The sequence below is a fragment of the Belonocnema kinseyi genome, chromosome 10, assembly GCF_010883055.1.
Source record: "Belonocnema kinseyi isolate 2016_QV_RU_SX_M_011 chromosome 10, B_treatae_v1, whole genome shotgun sequence".
In the NCBI taxonomy this organism is placed as follows: domain Eukaryota; kingdom Metazoa; phylum Arthropoda; class Insecta; order Hymenoptera; family Cynipidae; genus Belonocnema; species Belonocnema kinseyi.
This window is the reverse complement of record NC_046666.1, coordinates 101,310,872-101,328,021: the sequence shown is the minus strand read 5'-3', so window position 1 is coordinate 101,328,021 and position 17,150 is coordinate 101,310,872. Positions and strand designations below refer to the sequence as shown.

At 30.9% G+C, this 17,150-nt stretch overlaps 1 protein-coding gene across 2 annotated transcripts in view; it reads left to right on the top strand.

The window, feature by feature from the left end:
- Window positions 1-522: 522 nt before the first annotated feature.
- LOC117181505 (probable actin-related protein 2/3 complex subunit 2) overlaps window positions 523-17,150 on the top strand; it is a 74,555-nt gene continuing 57,927 nt past the window's right edge. For both annotated transcript variants that reach the window (XM_033374252.1, XM_033374253.1), the window contains exon 1: window positions 523-729. In XM_033374252.1, the coding sequence (XP_033230143.1) occupies window positions 656-729 (74 nt within the window). In that variant the 5' untranslated portion in view covers window positions 523-655. The remainder of the gene's footprint in view (window positions 730-17,150) is intronic.

Genomic DNA, 17,150 nt, shown 5'->3' with positions numbered 1-17,150 from the left:
AAGTAAAATCCAAAATCGCATCTTATGCACGTCAGGCCTATCACAGGGTATTGAAAATGTAACATATTTGAGCATAACGCCTAAACGGTTCTGACAATTTTTTTCAAAAACCGAGACACGGTAGAAGGACGCAGTACAGAGATTCTGTAAAAATTTCAAAATTTTCATATATTTCGTTTATGAACTAGAGCCCTGAAAGTATGAAAGAACAGAGAGGTCCGATAGGTTAGACACTCGTACACGCATTCAGTTGATCGACATGAAGTTGAAGCATCTTCAATTGTTCTTCGCATAGATAGCTCTTTTTCTGAATTCATTCGTATAATACCTTAACAACTTTTATTTGACATCTTCGCTTATGGCAATTACTTCATTTCAAATATACTTCATTTCGCGCGCTCACTTTCCCAATATGGCTGGTTGTTGTGGAGTTGCTTCTTATTGGTTAATTTTTCTTAGTAGCGTGTAGCTAGACCGTGTATTCTTAGATCATGGACTAGAACATCTATGTCAAGCAGTCGATGATGTTCGTTGACATGAAGAGTGAGAATTTGTAGCCAGAGCTGAATTTATGGCAATTTATGATTACATCAGTCAGTAGATCATTGTTGACTTGTATTATAATATTCTGTTAATTAATAAATTAGTCACAAAAATGATTTTACTCGAGATTAATAATAGAATACTAGAGGAGACATTGAATACTAAAATAAAGAATACTTTGTCAGGGTAAGTAGTTTTCGCTTTATGATTTTTGCTGCATCTTGGTAGATAATAGAAAGGGCGCAGTCGATCGGGAGATCCTCTATTTTTCTTATTAACGAAGTTAACTGGATTTAATTAAGTATTTACACATCGATAATATAATTAATAATTTAAGTTTATGATTTCATGTCAGAAACTTATGATAATTTGCAATTCAAGTTAAAAGCGAGTCCGGGCGCAATTTACATGTTTCGGTAACCTATTTCTGACATTTGCCTTGATCATTGTCATGTTGTTTTATCAGTTTTCCTTGAGAAATCATTAAATTTCTACTATCGCATGCTATGAATCTTTTGTAAAAGAATACGATAAAACTTTGCAACATCGGCTTCTTCCGTATGTTCCTTTAAAGTAATTAACGAACAAAAACTTGTTAAAATTCGATGAATTATAATGAAAAAAGTATGTACATACGAAAAAGCGTATGTAAATTGTTCAAAATGACTAATAACAGCAAGATAATAATAAAACAAAAGGGGCAAGAAGTTTTTTGCAAATTGCATAATGTTTCTAATTTTCAAAATTTACGAAATAGTATGTACTTGACTGACAATATTCTTGGTTCGAGATGTGTCAAAGTAAACTCCATCACGATTATTGTTAGTGATTAAGGCAGTGATTTTAGCCAGGTATGCAAGGTGCATCTCAGCCTGCTTTTCTCATAAACGGTGAAGGCGGGAAGGCATCCTCATGACTAATAAAAGAAATAATGTTGCTCAAATCCAGACCCATTTCCAACTTCTCGTTAAATATGATCATTACGATATATCGTGACATACCCATATTTAAGACATAGTAACAAGACTAACAATAATTTTAAACTTTTGCCTCGAAAAATCGCTTTATTTGTAGATTAATTAAAGATTCTAATAGTTTGTTGCTAAACAAAATTTGTTCCAGCTAAAGCAGAGGTAAAAGGTGACACCCCATTCTGCAATTTTCCAAAAATAATGTTATGTAAAATTCATTTAACAAAAATTACTTTGAAAAATATGTTTTGTATACGTAATTAATTCATTTATCATTATAATTTTCTTAAAAGCTTTATTATATATAGATCTGAAAATAACATTAAACGATATTTAGCTCAGTTTTTAAATGGACCAAAAATAAGCTAAAGTGTTTTATAGGTTTGAAGGCGTCGTAAATATTATTTACTTTGAAAACAATTTAGATATATCATAATGTAAAAGCTTTTAGTGTTTAAAATTTATATGTATTGCATCAGTGTCGTGGCCAGGGAAGTCAGGGATATGAAGCAGCTGTCAGGGAAAATGGATATTTATGTTTTTATAATATGTTGGAAGCACTTACCAATATCAATATAAATATTTTTCAATGTACATTCTTGAAAAATATAATTCGATTCTTAGTTTTTTTATTTGTAGTTATTTCTGTATTTACAGTTTGGATACATATCCTTTAGTTCATTGATCAGGTCAGAAAACTCAGCGGCTTCAAAATGGGATATGAATCGCTTTTGTAAAATCAAACCTTCTTTTAAAAAATTACCCCCTCTAATAAAAAAAAGTATTAAAAAAAGGACTAGGCTAGATTTTTTTCAATTTTTTTGTTTCCAATGTGACATAGACACTTTTGTAAAATCAACCCTTATTTAAAAAAGAAGCCCCTTGTGTTGCAAAATTGTATTAAAAAAAAAAGGATACTAGCTAAATGGAAAATACTTATAAAATATTAACACGGTATTTTTAAAGCACAACTCAGGAGCAAAATTATGACTGATGCAGACTGATGACAAAAATTATATACGTTAACTGTTGGGATTGCCGTCCTCTTAATGTGTGTGATCTTCTTTTATTTTCCAATGTCATATAAATTGCTTTTGTAAAGTTAACCCTTCTATATAAAAGAAACACCCTGTAATGAAAACACGCATTGAAAAAAGTTGATATATACATAGATAGAACTTATAAAATAGTAACATGGTACTTTTAAGCATAATTATTTCTCATCAAAATTATTTTCCAGTCTATGCGTGTATATTCAGAGAATATGATTTACCTTTTTCGATGCATATTTTAATGTTTTTGAACAACTTCCAGCACAACAATTACACAGTCACACAAAAAAGTGTGCGGATCTGGTAACAAGACACACGTATTCCTATGGATTTTGGGGCGCTGAATTCAAATTCGGTATCAAAAATCACCCATCACGTCATGGTTAAGCCATAACGTCAAAAAATGAGGAAAAATCATGTACTGAGGCAAATAAATTTCAAAATAATGCCGGCGATGCAAATTTTCACTTCAAAAACATGTCGACAAATGTGAAGGATCAATCCTTGCCTGATATCAACTTATTTAACATTACTTAACCCAACAGACCCTGACCTCAGCTAACCTGAATTAACAGAAATTTATTGAACTACACGTAAAGCTCTGGAAGCATATTTTCCCAGTATCAAATGTGTGCTACATCGAATGGGTCAATTCAAGCCTAACCTAGAAATAAATCTAACCTAACCTAACCTCACGAAACACAATTAAACTGATTGTGTTGTCCCGTTGTGTTTGCGGTACCGTTTCATTCAGCTTCGGCTTAACCTACATTGAGGTTTAACCTATCCTAACCTAACCGATTACGCTGGCAACCCTGTTCTTGCGTACTTTCATATTTTGACATTAATAGCAGTAAATGTCTGGAGTTTCGTTACCGCTTGTTACTAGCATTATTCGCCTGTGTCTGTAACCAGGGCACCTCCACGTTAGGTTCTGTTAAGTTAGATTCATTTGTAGGTTAAGATCGATTTAACCTATTAAATATAGCACACATTTAAGACTGAGAACCGTATGCTTACATAGCTACACGTGTGGTTGAGTTTCATTCGGCTAGGTTAGGTTAGGTCAGGTTTTGTTAGGTTAGGATAGGTTAAGCCTCTATGTAGGTTAAGTCGAAGCTGAATGAAACGGTACCGCAAACACAACGGGACAATACAATGAGTTTAATTGTGTTCCGTGAAGTTAAGTTAGGTTAGGTTAAGTTTTTTTAGGTTACGATAGGTTTGACCTCTTTGCAGGTTAAGCCCAAGCTGATTCAAACGGTACCGCAAACACAACGGGACAACACAATCAGTTTAATTGTATTTCGTGAGGTTAGGCTAGGTTAGATTTATTTCTAGGTTAGGCTTGAATTGACTCTTTCGATGTAGCACACATTTGCTACTGGGAAAATATGCTTCCAGAGCTTTACGTGTAGTTCAATAAATTTCTGTTAATTCAGGTTAGCTGAGGTCAGGTTCTGTTGGATAAAGTTATGTTAAATAAGTTGATATCAGGCAAGGATTAATCCTTCACAGTTGTCGACATGTTTTTGAAGTGAAAATTTGCATCGCCGGCATTATTTTGAACTTTATTTGCCTCAGTGCATGATTTTTCGTCATTTTTGACGTTATGGCTCAACCACGACGTGATGGGTGATTTTTGATACCGAATTTGAATTCAGCGCCCCAAAATCCATACGAATACATGTGCCTTATTACCAGATCCGCACACTTTTTTTTTGTGTGGCTGTGTTATTAACGAGCAAAATCTATTCTTATATAAAGAACAATCTAAATGTCCAGAACGGTTGAAAATTTTTTGATAGCAGACTTTTTCTAAAATATTTTTTTTTTCAAATAGTTATTAAAACTATTTTTAAAGATAAGTTGAAATCGTTTTAAAACCCTAAAAAGCACTTTTGTAAATAGGGATACTGTGGATCTACGTGTACGTTGTAAAATACATGTTCGCTTTCATCTATTGTGTTTTATCTTTGATTTTTTATCTATGAGAACCATTTGCCCAAATCACATTCGAAAAAAATGCATTCCGTTCTGTACAAAATTGTCATATAATACCAATAAAGTAAAAATTAACTTCACAATAAGGACAGTTTTTTGGGTTTAGTAAAACTTGGTCATTTGCAGCATTCAGCCGATAAGAAGATCAAGTGAACGATCTACCTGGATAACGTTGAACATGTATGGGTTTCCCTAATGCAGTTATCCAGAAATGTACATAGTCTACCATTAATCATATTCAGACGAATTTTGTGATAAGGGTAGTTTTATGGGGATGCTAAACCTTGATTCCTTAAAACGTTGAGTTCATAAAAAAATCATGTGACCGATCTAACTGGATAAGGTCGAATTTATATGGACTTCACTAAGCTAGATTATTTCAAAACTCAGAGCATTGGGTCTGTTGAAAACCCAGGTGACTGATACACTTGGATAAATTAGAAATTTGAGAAGTTTTGATAGTAGCAGAGTCGAAAAGATTCTGAAAGACCTTCTCATCAAAGATATTCATATTTCACGTTAGGGGTGGTTTCCGGGGGCAGTTGGAACATGATTCCTTACCATGTTAACCCGCTGGTAAATTTAAAAAACCAGCCTAACTTAATAAAATCGAATTTCTTGAAGTTCGCATCTTGAATATTTATTAGCAGAAACACCACGACCCTGTATTTGAAGGAGAGAATAAATTGGCGATTTGATACTATATGACAATTATGTACAGAACGAGATGCATTTTTTGTGAATGTGATGTTCTCATAGGTTATTACACATATAAAAGCCAAAATGTATTTTACTACATAAATGTAGATGCCCAGTATATTAGGCTTTTAAAATTACTTCAACTTATCTTTAAAAATAGTTTTAATCACTATTTGAAAAAATTACTTTAGAAAAAGTCTGCTCTCAAAAAATTTTCAATCATTCTGAACATTTAGATTGTTCGTTATATGAACATGGATTTTTTTCGTTAAGAATTTGTTGTGCTGGAAGTTGTTTAAATGCATTAAAAGATGCATCGAAAAAGGAAAATTATATTTTTGGAATATACACACATATACTGGAAAATAATGTCGTAAAAGATGTTGCAGTTTTAGCCTGTACATTATGAGGGTTATTTTTGTAAAGATTAGGGGTGAGAAATAATTATACTTGAAAGTAACATTTTACTATTTTATAAGTAAGTTCCATCTATATAGATAACTACTTTTTTCAATGCTTGTTTTCATTGCAGGGTGTTGCTTTTTTATATAAGGGTTAATTTTACAAAAGCGATTGATATGTCATTGGAAAATAAAGAGAGAGCACAAAAATCCTAACAGTGAACGTATACAATCTTTGGAAGCAGCCTGCAGGTTTGTATTCGGATACAAATACGGGGGTTGTTTTTGTAACGATTAGGGGTGAAGAATAATTTTGCTCGTCAGTTATGCTTTAAAAATACTATGTTAATATTTTATAAGTATTTTGCATCTAGATAGTTTCTTTTTTAAAAATAAGTTCTTGCAGCACAGAGGGTTGCTTTTTAAATTAAGGGTTTATTTTTAAAAAGTACTTCATATCACATTGGAAAGCAGATAAATAGCAAAAAAATCTATTCTAGTCATTTTTTAATACTTTTTTTATTACAGGGGGTGTTTAAAAAAATAAGGGTTGATTTTACAAAAGCGATTCATAGCGCATTGTAAACCAAAAAAAGAGTACAAAAAATCTAATCTAGTAATTTTTTTAAATTTCATGATTTCTGTAGAGGGTGCCCCGCTGAGTTGACGGCAAGTTAGCGCCGCCTTGTTTTCTCAAAAACTAATGAAGCAAAATAATATTTTTTCGGGTGAATGATAGCAACAACAAAAAATAGCAAAAAATATCCATTATATGACATTTTGTTTTTTGCTAGTGACAGAGAATTTTACAAATTTTTAGAGAAAAAAATTTGTCCAGCTTGATTTCAACCGTTTTTTATTATTAGTTAAATTGTTATATTTTTCAATTATGATATTCAGTTTAGAATGCGTATTTCGAAAATCTTCCATTATAAAAATTTGCCATTTTAGAATTTAATTTGAAAGCGAACATTATAATTTAAAGAATTTAAAAATGAACTGTGAATGTAAATTATTAAATGTTTTTAAAATTGAACTGTCCTTTAGGATTTAGAAAGTGAATAAAGAAAGACTTATTATTTAAAAAATGTAAACGCCCGATTGAACCTTTTTCAACTATTTTTAATTTTTAAATAAGTTCAAAACAATGTAGTCATAATTGAAAGCTTATATTAAATTTCAAATATTATTTCATTCTAAAACATTCCATTTTTAAACTGTTAAATTTGAAATGTTTTAATGGAGGAAAATAACAATTACTTGATGTTTAAAAATATCTGACTGTTCATTTAAAATCAGTAATTATAATTTAAATATTCATAACTAAACAAAAAAGCAAACCTTTGAACGTTACATTTTAATTGTTGAATTTAAGAAAAATTCTATTTGTAAGTCAAACCGCTGTATTTTATTGTATAAATATGAATTTAATAACTATTAATTCTTAGAAAAAAATTGAGTAAGTTGAAGAAATATTTAGAAGTTTTGAAAAAATACAAAATTAATTAAAAATTTGAAATTATTTTAAATAATTTAAACGAAGTGTATACGTTTACACTCAAAATCCGGCTATTCATACCAAAATTTCGGTGCAAATAGTCCGTGGCCTAATTTAAAACAAAATACAGATTTTCGATGATTTCAAACAAAAAATGCGAAAGTTTTTAAAAAATTTTGAAACGCTTCAGAAGAATAAAAAACGTTTCTTAGGAAAATTGAAAATGATCTTGTATCTTGAAAAGATAATTTTAAGTGAATATTTAAAAAATTTCGACATATTTACAAAATTATCAAAAATAAATCTCGAAAGTTTTAAGGAATTCTTTTTTAATTTGGCAGAATTCAAACAATTTTTTTGTAAACCGAATTATTTAAAAAGATGTCTAAAAGTTCTAAAAAAATTTAAAAAGTATTTAAAATTTGAAAAAAAGTAAAACCACATGTAGATGTTTCAATATTTTAAAATAAAATTTCGAAGTATTTTTAGGATTTTTAAACTAATTTAAAATAATTTAACTTTTGATTTAAGAAGTGTACAGATTAGAAGAAAAAATGTAATTGTTCAATTTTTAATGTTTCCAGCTTGAAATAACTTCAAACGATTTAATTTTTATTTTTATTCATTGATTGATTCTTGAACTTAAATAATTGGGAATGGTAACATGGCTTTATATTTTCGGAGCTGAATCTGAGTCTTTGAATTCTAAAATTTATAAAAGTTAAAGAATTGTAATTTGGCACTTTAATTGCATTTAATTAAAAGTTGCTCATTTGAAAAAGGCTAGTAGCTTCCATTTGATAGTATAAATTATTGAGTATTTGAATACGTTGGAAAATGCTTGGGAAAAATTTGTAGCTTTAAGGCCATGTGACGAGAGTGTCACGTGACCAAACCTGGTCTTCAATTTTTCTTTCCCAAATTACGTCTAAACGAAATGAGGTATCGCTTGGAAAGTTTGGGAAATGAAAGAGGAGGTAATAAAGTCCATGTCTCTGCTTCGTTCCGGTGGAAATTTTGAGAAAAAATTTTTTTTTAAAAAAAATACCAGTGGAAGTTTTCTTTCCCAACTTACGTCCATACGGAATGAGATATCGCGTTAAAAGTTTGGCACGATAAATAGAAGGCAAACAAGAATCTGTCTCTGGTCCTAAATGATTAGAATAGTGAAAAAAGTTTTTTAAAAAACTATTTTGGAGAGATACCGACCGTGCTGTCGTCAAACCCTGCAAGCAATTTGCAATGTTGCGAATGGGCTAGTTATGAGGTTTATATTGACCAAAGTGGGGCAAAACAACAAAAATCGCTCACGAACATTATGCAAAAATAGTTCAAAAACTAATGTTTGCACTTCAAATGCAAATAAACATGTTTGGTCTGACGTACGTATCAGTCTGGTATCAGCTGTGTTAAACCAGCACTAGCGCAGCGAGTAGACAACTTCGAACTTCTAGGGGTCTGTAGGTAAAGCAGATTGCATGATTACCGCCAGAGAAAGCTAAAATTCAAATTTCTGCTGTAAAACCTAAATGTATCCGTTGAAAATCATTATTTGCATAAATAAACTTTTTTCTTCCTCCGGCTCTTTGCAAGACCACAAACGATCCTTTAATATTTATTAACATTTCCCGAAAAAAATTTCCGCGTTATTTAAACTTTTCTTTTTCATTATGGGTGAAAAAATGTTGATCTCAGGGCTGACTTGGTCAGCTGTTACGCTCATCCATCACATGGCCTTAAAGTTCAATTTTTTGAAATTTTATTGACCGTAAAAAATGTTTGCGGGCGGGAATTTTTTTCTTCACTTAAAACGGCCACTCTGAAAACATTAAAAAAATATTTAAAAAAATAATAATTCTGCGTATATATTTTAGTACATTTATTATTTTGAAAATTATCTGAATTTTAAATTAATAGGAAACATTCTTAAATTTGAAAATCAAAAGGTTCAGATCCGTAACTACAAATTAAATTAATAAATTAACTCCTTTTTTGTTAATTTGTACTAATTCTTATCTGAACAACAGGCATTAACAAGGATTTACAAGAGTAAAAAACTGCGAATTGTTTGCCGACGTTTCGTGAACATTGCAATCAAGTTCAATCAGTTCCCCACAGTGGGGCGCTCTGGCCAATCCCAGGCATCGTAGAGAGTATATCTGAGAACAACATCACCTGATACCTCAGTTTCAGGTCAGCCCTAAAGGTGTGAACTGCAATGTTCACGAAACGTCGGCAAACAATTCGTGATTTTTTACACGAGTGAAATCCGAAATATCTCTTCATCAAAATGAATCAACGTGAAAGTATAAAATCTATTATTAAGGAACTCTACGGGGAGAGTATTCTTACAAAACCAACACCCTTAGTAAGCTCAAGACTTCTCAAGGTAAGCTACTAACATCCTTAGCTTTTTTGAAACGGTGCAGGGACATTAAAATTCTCCCAAAATTCTTACAACTGACAGATAATTTGGGAACATCTAAATCCAAATCGATTGTGCATAATACCTACCTTTCATAGAACACTGTCTCAATAATACTTACTTCCCGTTCAATAACCAATTCTACGAACAAACCTCAGGGGCAGCAATGGGATCCCCAATCTCACCTGTAATAGCCAATGTATTTATGGAAAATCTAGAAACTAAAATCTTCAACCAAGCCAAACTTAAACCAGAATTCTGGTTCCGTTACGTTGATGACACATTTGTCATCTGGCGACATGGACGAGATGAACTAAATAAGTTTTTCGATTTTATCAATCAATTACATCCTAATATCCAGTTCACCATAGAAATAGAACAAAACGGAAAATTGCCTTTCTTGGACGTATTAGTTTACAAGAAATCTGATAACACATTAGGACATGAAGTTTACAGAAAACCCACGCATACAAACAGGTACCTACATGCCTCCTCACACCATCATCAATCTCAAAAACAATCGGTCACCAATTCCCTTGTATACAGAGCTGTCTCCATAACAGATAAAGATAACTTACAAAAGGAATTACAAAACGTTAAACAAACCCTAATACAGAACGATTACACAAACAAACTGATAAAGCAATAAGGAAACACTCAAAAAATCAACTCAACACAACCTACGAAAGAAAAAGAGAGAAAAATGACCACCACCCTACCCTACATAAAAGGTGTCACAGAGCAAATAAGAAGAATTCTCCACGTACACAACATCCAAACCATATTTAAACCACCTGCGAAAATAGGACAACTACTAAATAACTCTAAAGATAAAAAGGCACCCCTCAGTGATCCAGGAGTATATAAAATCCCTTGTTCTTGTGGCAAAGTCTATATTGGAGAAACAGGGAGAGCGATGAGCCAGCGTATTAAGGAACATGAGAGTAAAGTCAGGCTAAAACATTTCACGCAATCAGCACTAGCTGAACATCATATCGCAACAGGACATAACATTTTATTTGATGAAACAATAGTCATTGCTAAAACACAACATATTTCCAAGAAAACGTAGAGAAACAATCAAAATCTTAAAACACCCTAATAACATCAATAGGGACAATGGATATAATACCAATCCGATTTGGCTTTCCGTTCTCCCGGATGTATTAAAAAAGACTTGATTGGACAATCAAGTTCAACCAGTTCCCCACGGTGGGGCGCTCTGGCCAATCACAGGCATAGTAGAGAGTATACCTAAGAAGAACATGACCTGATACCTCAGTTTCAGGTCAGCCCTGAAGATGTGAACTGCAATGTTCACGAAACGTCGGTAAACAATTCGTAGTTTTTTACACGAGTGAAAACCGAAATATCTCTTTTTATCAAAATGAATCATCGTGAAAGCATAAAATCTATTATTAAGGATTTACAAAGATATGGTACCAGTAAAAAATAAAAACATTTTTATATTAACTTCCTTGACCCTTTTAGGAACGAACATTTTTGAAAGCAATCACGCAACCGATATTTTCGAAACAATTGATGGTTCTCATACCAAACAAAAGTTACAGTCATCCTGTGATATAAAGATCGAAGTTAACATCTTATTTTAGCCCCATACATTTTTAATCATTCCCAAAGAGAAAACAAATAATTAGGATTGGTTTCAGCTTCAAAGTGATCGTTCTATTTTAAAGTCGACTTGTGGTTGCAAAGCTGGTCAATCAAAACGAGGTTGCAAGCGCGTTGCCCCGGTTTGCATTTACATAAATAATAAATACACTACATCGAAAACAGATGCACTAGAGTCATGGAATAAACCAAATTCTAAACAGGCAGAAAAGTACCAGAAAGGATCGACAATTGATAATTTATTGAGTCAAAAATGATTTACAATAGAACAAGAAAAGGCTTTTAAATTTGAAGATCTTCAAAACGTGCCAGAAGAAGTTTTAAAAATAAATTTCCTTTTTAATAGATATATACAAACTTAGGAAGTTCTAAAATCAGAGAGAAGTGTTATCCGTAAAAATGAAAATAGTAGATTTAACAAGTTGCGAATTGTATGCGAAAAAATGTAACAGCAGCAGCTTAAAGAAAAAACACACAGAACATATATTGTTCAGTATAATGATAATGGTCGAGTGATTTTTAAGAAATTGAACTGCCCAGAAGAACTTGAAAATTCGTATGAAAAGTTTCGCGTCACAAAACAAGATTTCTTAAAAATTTGTATGGAATCGGTTGGTCAATCCGACTGCTATGAATGGTTTCGACAAAGATCAATGAGGATTACGTACTCAAAAAAAGCTCATCAGATTACAACGAGACAAAAGAATTTTGAAGGTCTTGCGGCGCAATTTAAAAATTCGAAATTTGATGGATGACTTCTTCCATCGATTTCATATGGTTTGGATACTGAATCTGATGCGCGAGATTTTTTCACCGCTTGGACTGGTTGTAAAGTAGATTTAGTGAGACTCGCCATTAGATTAAATCAGCCGTTTTTAGTAGCTTGTTCGGATGGTGTGATTCTCGATGAAATGTGTTTGTTGGAGATCAAATGCCCATATACGTGCAAGAATGATAATATAATCCATCGTGAATCCAAAGTTCCGTACCTTTTTTTCAACGAAAGTAGCGAGATAGAGTTGAAAGATGCACATCAACACTATAATCAGGTGCAAGTATCGATGTACATATTAGGCATGAGAAAGTGTCACTTTTTTGTATACTCGACCAAAGACAATGTTCATTTAGAAATTAAAAGAGATAAAATAGTTATAAATGAATATATTCCAAAGATGGAATTGTTTTATTAATGTTACATGCTGCCAATTATATTTTAAGAAGTTAATTAAATCAGGTTGTCGCTAAAAATGATACAAAAATGTCTAAACGTTTTCAATAACAAATTTAAATACTTAAAATTCAGCAGTTGTTCATTTTAAATAAACAGTAAAATATATCTCAATTTTAAAAGTTTTTATTTTGAAATTGTTAAATTTAAAAAGTTTTCACATATCATTGCCGTCTAATTATGATTCTACGAATTAAAAACTATGAAAATTTAAATATTTTATAAACTTTCAATCGAAAATTTATAATTCTTAAATAGTAAGACTTCCGATGTTAAATAGTAAAATATTTGAAGCTTGAACAATTAAAATTTTGAAAGTTCCATTTTGAAATACTTTTAATTGTAATCAAATTAAAAATGTTTCGGTCTTAAAATTTTCCAGTAAATTATTATTTAATTAAAAAATTATCTGTAGGTGGTTTTTTTTCTAAATGTGGAATGAATTTATTGATACAATTAATTGATTTGAAACGTTTTACTATAAAATATGTTGAAATTCAAACACTTTTAATTATTGATTGTTTGACCTTTCAAAATTGTATCATTAATTAAAGGAGATTGGCTATCAGTTCCAATTGAGTATATGTGAATAATTGCATCTATATGAGGAGATAAATGCACCGGAATATAGCTTAATATTCGTGATAGCTTAATTTGCTGGATTGCTATTACCACATGAATTTGGACACTAGTAATGTTGTATGAATCATCGACCTCTTCGCTTGTAAATTGTGGACTAGATGTAACAGGAGGAATTACATTTGTAGTTTTCCGTTTATGCAACTCTGATTTAATTTTCGGAAAATCTTTATCGGCTAAAACTTGTTCGCCTGGCTCTATTAATTTCAAAAAACAATGCCATTTGTAATGAAGCTATCGGTAGTTCTACGTCCATAACCTTTTGAAATTTTACAAATATACCCATATAGTGTAATATCTATCAGGTATTTAATGGTATATGATCCTTTATAGCTTGAATACATAAGTACTCTTTGATTTAATGTTGGTGGTGTTTCAGTTCTCAACTCAGTACAATCAATTATGCATCTGCAATTGGGATACATATGAAATGTCAATGGGAGATTTCTTTTAACACATTCTTGCGAGGGCCAGAATATCCAAGTCTTTTTCTTAAGTGAATCGTTTCCAACATTTCGTAAAAGATATCAGTTGCTGTACTGGTATGTATTTAAAAAGATATGCCAGGGCACAAAAAGAAATTCCCAATTTTAACTTCATCAAGAAAAATAGAAGTCTGTTTTCTTTTCCAAGTTTTCTATAATAAAGAGGTTGTCCATTCTTGCCTAATTCGATTAGGCTAAAGAGAGTAGCAAAAAAGGGAAATGGTAGTGCAGCTAGTTGCTTCAAAGTTGTGTCTGACTTCATATCAAGGAAGCCCATAAATCCGCGAGCTGTTTCAAAATCTGGACCACATTTAGTGTCTTTCGTATTTACTACTGTTGGAACTTCTTTCTCAATAATAATCTTCGCTTGTTTGGTTGCCGAACGTTTATTTCTGTTTGAGTGGAACCACTGGTATCTCCATTCCAACAGAACAAAACATTACAACTAATATCATCGTTTGCTGTTTTCTTCTTCCACATAGGGATCTGTTTAGCACTCGATACTTCGATGAGTTTCCAAGACTGGTTTTGCACGCTTAAAATTCCTGAAATAAGTTAAATTCAAATGTTAATTTCATTTGGTAAAAATTTACTAGAGAAGCATTTCTTATTTAGTTTACAAATAAATAAAAGGACATTTTGTCGTTAAGCAAAAGCCTAATAAATTATATTAAAACAGGTTAGTCGACTGAATTTAGTTGCAAACGTGTTGCCAAGTTATTTATAAAATCTGATTTTTAAATCTAGTGAATACTAGTTCATTTAAAGTTGATTTAGCACTTTAAAATGTATAAATCGTTATTTGATACTTTAAAATAATATTCAAAGGTGCACGGATGCAAACAATGGCGTTTCTCACATACATTTATACATGGCTTTAAACAGACAAAGATGCAAAGAATATGTTTAGTTTGAACCTGGGGACGTGGCAATTATCATGGAAACTTCAAATATTTAATTTTACCAATCTATAATGCAATTCAAAAGGAAATAATGGACTGGTGATTTTCTACAATTTTTACTTTTTTTCTCATTAAGCTACTATACGTAAAATGTCAAAGACTTAGTACCAGTAATTTTTATACAATTGTGCATCAAAATCGACCATTTTATCGATACATTATTTTATTCTTAATACAATTATCCTTGTTATAAAATTGGTGAAAAAATGAACTCTTTAGAAGCCTGTAACTTCTCACTGTGGCTTTCGAAAAATCAGAAACTTGACATATAATTAAATTCCACTATTACCACTTTTACCTAGTTTGAAAATTTGGCAAATGTGATATAAAAATAAATAAGTTTAATAGTCCATGGTATGAAGTTTACAAAAAATGTAATGATATAAACTGAAGTTGTCAAACCCATTATTATTTTGAAGAATTGTACACATTTTTCAATTTTTTTACTAGCAAATAATTGTTTTGCTAACTTCAGTTAACATCGAAACCTATTAAAGAATAACCTTCACATCATGAAATTTTTAACCTCAATTTTTTTAAATGAAGCGAAACACCTTTGGTATGAATGCTGAGTAGATAATAATGGAATTTAATTATGTGCCAAGCCACTGATTTGTCGAAGGTCCCACTATTTCCCTTTAAATTTGTTTATAGAGTAATAAAATTTAATGTTTAAAGTTCACATAATCATGACGTCCCCAGCTTCAAATTAAATGTATGCTTTTTCAGTTTTTAGTGTGAGAAACGCCATTTTTGCACTGGTGCACGTTTGAATTCTATTTAAAATCAAACAAACAATAATTTATCCCCTATAAAGTGCTAAATCAAATCTAAATGACATATTATTTTCTATATTTAAAAATAATTTTTTTTTAGAAATACGTCCATAACACGTTTTGGATGCAAGTCGGTGAACTTTCCCTATGCTCATCTTCGTGAATTGCATTGGAATTAGGAGTTATGGCTAAGGCAGGAACAGAGAGTGTAACTTCTTTTCTCTCACTGAGTTTTGCACGTCGTTTACCTCGCTCTAAAGATGCCAAAGTTACTGTTTTTCTTTTATAGACATTTGGAAAGATCGTTGGTAAGTATTAGCAGCTTTCTGGATGCTCACTTTTCTTTTTATCTACCAAATGAGCACTGCAAATTCGTGATCCTTCTGTAGGCTGCCAAGGTTTCTTCTGGTCATTTCTGCATGAAAAACATTTTTTTAAGTGATATAATAAGTACTTTTCTTTATCTGCAGGATGTCTGCTTTAATCCTGGAAAAAAATTCTTGACAATTCCAGATTTTTTCCAGGTATAATTTTTCATAGTATGAAGTCATTAAAAAACTTCGCATTTTTTAAAACAAGCGATTCGCAATATGTAGACAATTTCGCGAGTTTATTATAAATAATATTTTTTCAGTTTCTAGGGCTTCTTTTAATATTTTAATTTAAAAAGTTTTGATAAATTCCAATGCAAGATATTGTCAAACATATTAACGTCATCGATTGATTAAATAATTCAATTCTACTAAAAACATGATTAATCATTTCTCGAATTTTTCTATGAAGTCCATTAATAAAAATAATGGTTAAAAATTCTTTTTATTTTATCTTATACTTAACTATGCGTAATTAATTTAAATATATAATATTCAATTCAATTTATTTTCTACCAAAACAGAAGATTTTTAAACACAATACATGAATTCTCAAATAAATAGTTCAATGTTCAGTTTAAGAATTAATTTTCAATCAAAAAAGGTAATTTATCGACCAAAAATTGAATAGTTAGATTTTCATTAAAAAAAGTGAATGTTCAATCAAAAATATGAATTTTCAACTAAAATGATAAAATTTTAACAATAATAATTGAATTTTCAATTAAAAATATTAATTTTCAACCCAGGAAATTATTTTTTTCTATAAAAGACAAACTTTGAAGTAAAAAAGATAATTTTTCAAACAAAAATTGAATAGTTAAATTTGTAGTTTAAAAAATTAATGATCAACCATAGATGGGTTTCTAACTAATGTAAGTGAATATCCAGCTGAATTAGTTGTATTTTCAGTTAAAAAAAATTAAATTTCAACAATCGTCGACGATTTAACTGGAATAGTTAAGTTTTCAGTAAACAAAAATTAATTTTTTACAAGAGTCACCTTCAAATATAATTTTTCATTTTAATTAAGATGAATTTCAAACAAAAAATGTTGTACTTAATATATATTCAGAAAAGATGTTTATTTTTTATCAAAAACAGTAGAATTCAACTAAAAAAGACGAATTTGCAACATAAATTATATTTTTCAGCTAAGAAAGACATAACAACGTTAAACCGCACAGTTAAACCTATCGAACATTCATTCCAAGTTTTTAGGTTATCTCATCCAAAGCACTTAATTTTACTCACAATCTTTTAACGGTTTGAATACATCTTTTCCGTTTTGTTCTTTGCCAAGGTCTGCTTGGAAACCGAGAAAATGGCAACTGCGGATTTTTACTTTTTGTGTTAGGACATTCCACCACACAACAATATCTTCGACCCATACTTTAAATGAAACTAATTTTTTAAAAATGGCTGAAATTACTGCCGACACGTACTTGTCAGTACATATATATA